This window comes from Rosa rugosa, chromosome 6, assembly GCF_958449725.1.
Source record: "Rosa rugosa chromosome 6, drRosRugo1.1, whole genome shotgun sequence".
Taxonomy (NCBI): domain Eukaryota; kingdom Viridiplantae; phylum Streptophyta; class Magnoliopsida; order Rosales; family Rosaceae; genus Rosa; species Rosa rugosa.
In genome coordinates, this window is record NC_084825.1 from 33,669,583 (window position 1) to 33,680,023 (window position 10,441).

The following is a 10,441-nucleotide window of genomic DNA, read 5'->3' on the forward strand; positions in this document are numbered from 1 at the left end:
TATAAAATTTGTCCCTTTTTTTTTTTTAAGAGAAGTTGATAACATGAGATTAACAGCCAAAACGGTCAGAGACTAACAAACACTTAAAACAGAGCAATTGGCAAGGAAACAACTAACTCTCTATCCAACCAATATAGCTCATTACAAACTAAGGACGCTCGCATAAATGCAAGACTAGTACAAATAAAAATACCATCGCCTCCCAAGGAAAAATCGCTGCCTACACTTAATTGTGGCACATATGAAGAATAAAAACATCTTAGAAAGCTCTTAGAAGCTATCCCTATGGACACTAGACTTGAAACCAATCACATACTCACATTCAAGATAGCTACCAACTCTCATAGAAGTCATGATTTGTATAGATTAGCACTTGAAGACCACCTAAAGGCCTAACCTACCCAAGTAGGTTAAACTCTCGGGCTAGGCCAACCCAAAGTACTAAGTAATATGTGAGGGTGGCAAGGCACATTCCTTGAAAGCCCCTAAGAGAGGCCAAAACAACCCAAACTTGAGTCCAGGCCCAAGCCCAAGACCAAGTGTTAGCAAAGCTAGCAGGAGCACAGCCAGCTCACACCATCTACCAAAGTGGCACTGCTGCCATCTCTGGCGACCAACCATTCCGGCAAATCATCATCCAACCAGTCACAACTGGATCTGCCCACCAGACCGAGCAAAAATCCACCAAGGCTGGAAACCAAGAACAGCCCAATTCGGCTCAAATAGCCTCCCTGACAACCTTGCAGTCTGACCCGGATCTATTGACAAGACCATCACCGATGTCGGGCTTCTACTAGTGACACCCGAGACCCCACACCTCACGCGCTCCAATCAAATCGCGCCCTATAAACCAAAACGCCGCCGCCACCAAGGTTGGAATAGACCAACCTTGCCGAACCACCACAAGCCGAGATCCCGCACCGTTTCACCAAGCCCAGGCTAGTGCTAGACACAATCAGACATGACTGCCTTTATGCACGAATCCCTAGGCTTAGGATCTCATCCTTTCAGACTCAATACTAGCTAACCCAGCCGCGCGATATTGAGGGAAAGAATTTTTTTTTTTTTTTTTTTTTGCATTTTATATAGTAAACAGCAAGAACAACTTGCATACTAAGGATAACTTGATACAAATGTGAACCTGAATCTAGAAAAGTCAGCTGATAAGTAGGGAGAAAACTTGCAATGTCATAAACTAACTCTCAACCTACTAACTTGAATCCTACCAAAAGAATTTACATGCATAAACTTCATCTAAACCTACTTTGCTTGAATCCTTCATTGTATAAGGGAGGAGATTTACTATTGCTAATAGGCTTTCCAATTGTACCAAGTCTTATCAGTCTGAAGTTGTACATGTAATATATCCTTGATGAACTGCTTCATGAACTGTTATATCTCTATCTAGTTATACAGTTACCTTTCCATATTAACAATCATTCTAGACATATCACCTAGCTATGTTCCTGATTAGATTCTTTTTGAGATCGAGTTGGACCTTGTCCATATTTATATATGTGATTGTTCTCGAGAGTCTCTCCCTAGAGTTTTTTCATACTAGGAGTAGGTTGCAGACTTGCAGGTAAGCGAAAATTACTTGTTATTTAATAATATTTTTATTGCCCCCCAATAATGTTTTTATTAGGGGGCAATAATGTTTCTATTGGGGGGCAATAATAATATTATTGGGGAGCAATAATATTCTCTCATGACCTATGAGATCTCTGATGAGCTTTTTGAGGACTTCCGGCGACCGGTGACGGGACTCTGGCTGCCGGAATCCTGTGGCGATGACCGGAGTCCGGCAAGCATTGACCAGACTCTGATCGAGTCTCCGTTGACTTCTCTCTAAGTGACAATGGGAGGGATGGCAAAATTGTCTCAATAATATACAAAAAATAATTAAAAAAATACTTAATTGGGTATTAGGGCAAACAATCTATAATTTGTTGGGTAAGTGGAAAATCTTATAAGATGCTTGGGTAAGTGGGGTTAATGTAGCTCACTTTTGGGTAAATGGACATTTTCCCAAATTTTAAATTTCTTTGTAAAAAAAAACAAAGAAAAATCATACCACACAACAATACAAACAAACTACATCACAACATGGCCACTTATTTAAAGCAATAAATCTCAAACTCCTCATGGGTGATTCTGATCAGCTTGTAGCTTCATGGTTCACAGATGATTAACTATATCTTCTTGGAGGTGTTTATTCATCACTGGACATCTAACCTCCTTATAACGACGCAAGAATTGATTTAGCCGTTGCAGGTTGCGATGAACATCGCTGTCAATTTCCTGTCTAGCGTATATCTGTGCTTTCCTTAGCTGGGTCGGGATATCGTTAGGGTCAAATGGCTCTGCTGCATCTTCATCCTGTTCATCTTCGACAATCATATTGTGCAAGAAAATGTACGTCATCATGATGTATTGAAGGTTCTCTTTACTCTACCCATGAGTTGGCCCTCTGATGATTGCCCAACGAGCTTGGAGAATGTCAAATGCTCTCTCCACATCTTTTCTGTATGCCTCCTTCATCTTTGTGAAATGTTGTGTCTCTGCCGTCCTCGGATTTCTAATTTCCTGTATAAATGCCGCCCATTTAGGGTAGATACCATCAACTAGGTAATAACATTGGTCATATGGCCTATCACCTACATGGTAACGAACTTGAGGAGCTTGACCAAGGAATACATCATTGAACAACGGTGAACATCCAAGGACATTAATATCATTCAGGGAACCTGGAAGTCCGATGAAGGCAGGCCAAATCCAAGTAACGTAAGAGGACACCGCCTCCAAGATGATTGTCGGTTTTCCTTTGTAGCCAGTATACTGCCCTGACCATCCGACGGGACAGTTTTTCCACTGCCAGTGCATACAATCAAGTCTCCTAACCATCTCCGGGAATCCTCTTTCTTCAGCTTTGTCAAGCAATCGTCGCAAATCTACCTTCGTTGGTCGGGGAAGGTATGTCTCGTGGTACACATTCTAGATAGCTCTTGTGAAGTGCTCCAAAATCTCAATGGCAGTTGATTCTGCTATGTCTAGGAACTCATCAAAGACGTCAGCTGTAATGCCATATGCAAGTATCCTCATAGCACATGTCAGCTTTTGACTCTCCCGGTAGCATCTCTTGTTTGGATAAAATATGGATCGTAGTTGGCCACATCACGCATCATCCTGTCAAAGACCCAAGATTGCATTATATATCGCCTACGAAATATGTTTGGTTCATACCTGCACAGATCGGTGAAGTATTGACCTTTGGGTCGTCGATCCATAAGCTCTTGATCTCTGCAGACATACTTACGACCTTCTGAAGAACCGCCCAATGTGATTCCTCATCTTCCTGGGCTTGGATATGCACGGCAGTGGCAAACATCATCATGGATCTTCGATGGTTTCTCGTGACCGCATCTTCTTGATCTTTCAACAACCATTTCATTAATCGATTCATTGCAAATGAACTGAAAAAATCAAAATGAAATAATATGGAGATTTCTAGAATTTGGATGTGAGAGGTCTTTGTGAATTTGTGAGAGATGAAGGTGACAATGACTCCATATTTATGGACGATTTGAAAGGAGATCATCAAATAAGAAAAGACACGTAGCAGATAATATATAAACCGTAATTTAGATAACCATTTACAGCTTGACACGTGGCAACAAAATCACACCCAAATTCGGGATAAGAAATTATATGGATTAAATACTTGTTACTCCTCAAACTTTTGCCTAAAAAACAGTTTAGTCCCTCGCCTTTTAAATTAAACTGGATAGTCCTTATTCTCTCTAATTCTCACACAACATGTCCAAAACGGGCCTAAAATGACTATTATACCCACACTTCCTTTCCCCCCCCCCCCCTTCTCTCTCTATTTTTAATTTTTCACTTTTTTATTTATTTACTCTCTCTCTCTCTCTGAGAGTTGGTGTAGGCATACTCCGCCATTAGGGAGACCATCGTCCCCGCCCCGATTTCCCTGTCGTCCAATCTACTACCTCCAAAGCCCCTCCCACGACTCCCACAACGGCGAGAAGACCACCACGTCTTTTCAGTCCACCGCCGTCCTCAACCCCATCGACTCCCCTCAACACTCCCAATCCCTTGTCAGCTGCCACTCCCGCGACTCCTCCGGCATCATATGATTCAAAAAAAAAAAAAATGTATCCCAATTTCAATTGCTATATCAACATCAATCCATCACATTATCACCTTTACAGAAAGCTAGACAAAAACAAACACTAACCTAAAGCCAAAGAACCCGACTTAGTGCCCGATCCATAACCCAGCCCACTATTGTACCCATAACCTCGACCTCTCCAACAACTTCCTCTCTGGTTCCTTAGACAAATGTCTGAAAAGCTGTACGCAATTGCAGAGACTGATACTCGCCAGAAACAAATTCACCTGCGAAATTCTGGCCGAAATTTGGTTCGATATGGAAAATCTATTCCTCCAATAGACTTCTCTGACAACGGCTTCACCGGATCGGTGCCAGAGGATTTAGGCGACCTGAAGTCTCTCTCATGCACGCTCAACCTCTCGTTTCAATCACTTTTCCGGCACGATTTCGAAATCGCTGGGAGATTTACCGGTGACAGTGAGCTTCGATTTCTGCAAAAACCAGGCCCTGAGTTCTCCGGGTAACCCAAATTCCTCACCCGGATCCAATAACAACACACAAGGCTGTGACCTTCATCGCGACGAAGGTGGCGATTCGTACCAGATATTTTTTTTTGGGGGGGGGGGGGGGAGGAGGAGAGTTTTAGGGGTTTCGTTTTAGGAGGATAGAGAGAAAGAGCTGAGAGAGAGAAGTAGAAAAAATTAAATAAATAAATAATAGTCATTTTAGGCCTGTTTTGGACCTGTTGTGTGAGAATTAGAGAAAATAAGGACTATCCAGTTTAATTTAGAAGGCGAGAGAGACTAAACTGTTTTTCAGGCAAAAGTTTGAGGAGTAACAAGTATTTAATCCAAATTATATATATACACGTGGTCAAAATATCTTCTCAACAATTTCATCGTTTGTCATATATGCCGACACAACATGACAAACAAAATATAATCTGACATTTTTTTATTAAATATTATTAAATGATAACAATTAGTTTTATCATTCATAATAAAAATAAAAATATGAAATCTTACTTTATTTAATTAAATTAATATATTTTTAATATAATATTCATAAATATTATTATTATATTACATTTTTAATCAATAATAGTTAAAATAACACCCATATAGCACCTCATTATTGAAGATGAGAATGAGTGCTATATAAATAGTGTTACAAGGAGGTGTTAAAATGAAGATAGCCCCCAAATAGCACATAATGGTTGGAACTTGGAGTTGCCTGTTGCCTTTATAGTGTTCCAAGTTCCGACACTTATTCTTATTTCTTTTCTTTTTTTCTCATGAATTAGAAATTAGATTTTACTCTCTCGTCTCCCGAACCCCTCCCTACTTGAGGAACCTCTCTCACTCTCTCAACAGTCAAAGAAGGCAATCCAATGGCAGATGGTAATCACAGTGAGCCTCCTACAGTTCTGGTACTTCGCCGATCCCCAACCATTGCTCTCTTGGAACCCATAGTCTCCCAAAAATTCAACTTACTGAAAGCCTGGGACTCTCCTCTCCCTCAAGACCAGTTCTTGACCACCCACGCCCGCTCCGTCCAGGCCCTCCTCTCCTCCGTCGGTGGGCTGCCCATCACCGCCCAAATCCTCCACTTGCTCCCTTCCCTCAAATTCATAGCCACCACCAGCGCCGGCATTGACCACGTTGACTCGGCCGAGTGTCGACGCCGCGGCGTTGCTGTCGCCAACGCCGCTAAAGCCTTTGCTGAGGACGCTGCTGACATGGCTGTGGGGCTGTTCATTGATGTCATGAGAAAGATGTCGGCTTCGGATCGGTATGTTGGGGACGGGCTCTGGGCTACCAGAGGAAACTATCCTCTTGGTTCTAAGGTTAGCAATTCTAGCTCCTTATGCAGTCACATTTATATATATTTATTTGAGTTAAGAATGAAACTTTGATTGAATGGAAATGAGAAATTTATAGGGGTTATGATGATTGGAAATTTCAGATTGGAGGAAAGAAGGTTGGTATTGTTGGATTGGGGAACATTGGTTTAGAAGTTGCAAAAAGATTGGAGGCATTTGGCTGCAGTGTCTTGTACAATTCAAGGAGCGAAAAGCTATCTTTGTCATACCAATTTTATTCCAATGTGTGTGAGCTTGCAACAGCCAGTGATGCTCTCATCATCTGTTGTGCATTGACAGAGCAAACCCACCACATGATCAACAGGGAAGTTTTGTCCGCGTTGGGAAGAGAGGGGGTTATCATTAATGTAGGGCGCGGAGCTATTATCGATGAGAAAGAAATGGTTGAGTATTTGGTGCGAGGAGAGATCGGAGGTGCTGGCCTGGATGTGTTTGAGAATGAGCCTGATGTTCCTAAAGAGCTCTATGCATTGGATAATGTTGTACTGTCACCGCATCAAGCTGTCGCTACACATGAAGCTATCGTGGCTTTGGGTGAAGTAGTAACAGGGAATTTGGAAGCATTCTTCTCAAACAAACCGTTGCTTTCTCCGGCTGTGATTAATTGAATGGAGTTCTGTTTGCAGGTTAGTATCTTCATACTTTTCTAAGCATATTGCTATTTGAGTAGCTGCAAATTGGAGGTTCTGCTACATTTGTTGTAATTTTTCTTCTAGAAAGTTTGCAGCACTTTCTTTTGAATAAATGCAGGGTACCAAATTGATACAATTAATAAGGCAATGAGGGAAGACAGTGCTGAAGAACTGCAGTTGTATTGTTACTGGTATTATCTTTTGGTTGTGGTACGTCAGTGTGAATAATTTGCCAATGATGATAATTGTTGAACTTTTGCTCTGGTTTTCAAGAGGCTTCCATCCCTTGCGGAATCAGTATGTCTTAGTCTCTCATCCGAAAACATATGTAGCTTTGTATATATTGATGTATCAGTCAGCTTGAATGTTGCGGATGATCTAATCGATGCTTGTTTTCTATGCCATTGTGTAGCTTCCCTCTATATTTATTGTCATTCTTTGAAACCAGAAGGAGAATGGAGGAATGAATTGGTGTAAAAGGTTTACTCTATACGGTTATCCTTTTACATAGAATATGAAGATCAACTAGTAATTAGTAATTACCATACTGATGTTGAAATTAATTAGTAAATAATTCAACAATGAATCAAAAACTATATTAAAAGATTGTATTAAACAAAAATTTATGATACATAGCCGTCTTTTTTTTTTTTTTCTCATTTATCTATATTTATTATTATTAAGAGAAAATGCTTTGTTCCACAAAAAAAGATGAAAGTTGAGAGCTTTTTCTCTCAAAACCCTAGTGCCGCCTCCTTTGGGTGGCTTTCAGGGAGGTCCCCGTCACCTCCACCATTCTCATCTCGACGATCATGCCAAGCGGCTGATCATTTCACTCCTTGCTTCGAAGGATCGCAGGCTACACGTTTCTTGGCAGCACTTATTGGTTGGCTCAACCTCGGGTTGCGACCACAGCAGGGATGTTTCCATGGTCAGGGGAGGAGATCCGGGTATGGGCTCGGGCAGCGCCTTCCTTCCTACAGGGATTGGTGGATTTTTGATGGGGGAACTGGACTGTTGACTGTGCTGGTGCAGAGCGGCGGCTGGATATTGATCTGGTGGTTGGGATTGGTACTGGCAGCGTCGTCATTGAAGTGGCCAGCGATGGTGGGCTGGATGCAGTCGGCGCCGGAGTCAATAATCCAAGGAGGCTGCTTTTTTGGGTCGATGTATTGGGGGCAGACGACGCCGGAGGCAGGTGACGAATGATGGTTGGATCAGGGAACCCAACGTTGGGTGTCCAAATCAAATCCGGTCTCAAGGAGTTTGGGTCTTTGGGCTTGGATTTGGGATCCAGGAGTGCATGACGCTGTGTTCAATTATGCTGTTTACATTCGATCAGATGTGCTGCGTTTACCGACTGGTAGACAACTCAATTCTATATTCTATAAGAATTCTCAGTGTAAACACGCTGTGAGTACCACAATTGCGTGCCTTGGCGAGCATCGTGCTTTAGGCTGGGATGAATTTAGTTTTGATTGGTTTGCCGATTTTTTGCATATCCAGATTGCAACTTCTGATGGTTTAGTCTATAAATCTCAAGGTCGTGACAATTTTATTGTTGGTAATTATCTTGAGGAGGCTGAGGCTCTACCTATAGTTTTTGCTAGTTTCCCTAGGAAAATTTCAGAGCAATATCTTATTGTACAAGAACAACTAGTTGGTGTAGTACACCCTCTTATTTGTTCTACCTTAGCTCTAGGGTCAGGCTCATTCTGGCTTCTGTATGCTCCCCATTGGGATGCCTTCATGAGCGATTTCAATCGCTAATTCAATGAACTTTTCCTTTCCTTTCAAAAAAAAAAAGAGAAAAGGCTTTGTTAGCCAAAATTAAAATTTTTGACAGAAATGACTCTAAAATATTAAAATACTTTGAGAATTAATTAAATCACAAGGGTCATTATGATAATTGCAAATTATATTTTTATTAACAAAAATAAACAAAATAAATCCCACAAATTCCACTTTTCTCTTCCACTAGCCTCTCTCTGCAATAATTGTTTTCATCTATTATCTTTTTTTTCTTTTTTTTCTGAAAAGAAAAATACTTACACATGCTCTGCATGTGTAGAGAAATGCTAGTTTATGTAATGAGAAGGGGCAGGAAGTTTGATGGAAAAATAAGACAAAAAAATGTAAAGAGTTTTGCATTAAGTAATCAGGGTGGTGTATATAAAATTTGTCCTTTTTTTTTTTTTTAAGAGAAGTTGATAACATGAGATCAACAGCCAAAACAGTCAGAGACTAACAAACACTTAAAACTAGGGCTGGGACTATTCGGGTTTACAGAAAAAAAATGCAAGAACCGAGACCGAACCGACTGAACAAAATTCGGGTCGGTTTGATGAGTTTTAAACTCTGAAACCGAGCAAAACCCGAACCGACAGGAATCAGGTCGGTTTCGCGGTTCTTCAGTTCTATTTATGCTTGAATCCCCATCTAAATTGATCTGAAAATCTTGTTATATTTCGTTCATGGTAGTCGTTCAATGGCGAAATATGATATTCTGGCTTTAAAACACACGTCTAGAACACAAATTCATGGAGAAATCTCGATACCAGTAACGAAGAAGAAGAAGAAAAGATGGGTTCAAAGTGATGACACTATACCTTTGGTAGCTTGGTACAACCTCTCTGAGACTGGAATAGCTGCTATGATGAAAAAGTGAAGAAGAAGGAGGAAGAGTACAACCTCTGTAAGACTGGAATAACTGTTACGATGAAGAAGTGGAGGAGGAGGAAGAGAAGAGATGAAGAAGAATGGTTGTGGCTAAGTGGGAAGAGATGGGAGTATAAACTATAAAGTATAATTAAAAAGAAAAAGAGAACAAAGAAAGAGAAAGGGATGGGTTTGCCGACAGAGACAGAGAAATGGGAGTAAAAAGATAGTATAAAGTATAATTAAAAAGAAAAAGGGAACAAAGAAAGAGAAAGGGATGGGCGTGGCAGCCGAGGGACAAAGAAAAGGGAGAGGATCCTCTCCTGAGCTAAGTTCTCACCTGAGCCACCTGAGCTTTAAACGAGATGGTGACACGTGGATGTTTACATCTAATGGCTCAGCTTTTCTCCTTCCATTTTTTCTTCTCCACCGTTCTTCTCTCTTACACTCTCTCTTGCATCTAATTCCAGAAAACAATATATCTGTGTAGAAGAAGCTGGGCATGATGCGGGCCTTGATCTTCTATGTACGGCATACAAGGCTGATGTCGAAAGAGGAAGAGACCCATCACCTCGAGAAATTTATCTTTCTCAAATCAAATCAAAGAGGGAAACCATCATAGAGAAAGCAGAGAGAAAAGTGATTCAATTTGTTGATTGGAGAAACTGATTGAATTTGTTGATATGATGGGTCTCTAATTCAAAGAGAGAAACTGATTCAATTTGTTGATTTGAGAAAGCAGCAACCGGTGGTATTCGAATGAAGATCTGTTCTTCACATGAGGGGAAAAAAAAACTGGGTTTAGGTTGGATACTTGGATAGTTCTGAAATTAGCACTATTAGTCACCATCACCTTCTCTCTAAAACCTCAATTCAATTCTTATTACCCATCTTTTTTTCCATCCTCTCCAGTCTTCGTTCCCATCTTGACCAGTTGACCTCAAATCTTTTTTTTTTTTTTCTGTTATTTTGTTTTGTTATCATGTGTATCTATTCATTGAAGCTAAAAGAATTTGTCCATGATTATAAATTGTATTCTCTCCAGTTTGGATTTGAACGGAAATGCACAAGTGTAGAAAGGGGAGAAAGAGAGAGACAGAGGTAAAGAGCAGATGAGAATATTTTTTTTGATGA

At 40.7% G+C, this 10,441-nt stretch overlaps 1 protein-coding gene across 2 annotated transcripts; it reads left to right on the forward strand.

Moving 5' to 3' along the window:
* The first annotated feature begins 5,378 nt into the window (after nt 1-5,378).
* Nucleotides 5,379-7,051, forward strand: LOC133718068 (glyoxylate/hydroxypyruvate reductase HPR3-like). Of its 2 annotated transcripts, XM_062144863.1 has the most exons (3): nt 5,380-5,981; nt 6,101-6,643; nt 6,768-7,051. In XM_062144863.1, the coding sequence occupies exons 1-2, from the start codon at nt 5,526-5,528 to the stop codon at nt 6,623-6,625; spliced, it is 981 nt and encodes a 326-aa protein (XP_062000847.1). In that variant the 5' UTR covers nt 5,380-5,525; the 3' UTR covers nt 6,626-6,643; nt 6,768-7,051. The 2 variants fall into 2 exon arrangements, with proteins under 2 accessions (XP_062000848.1, XP_062000847.1); XM_062144864.1 differs by having other exon boundaries at nt 5,379-5,981; nt 6,101-7,051.
* The last annotated feature ends 3,390 nt before the right edge of the window (nt 7,052-10,441 follow it).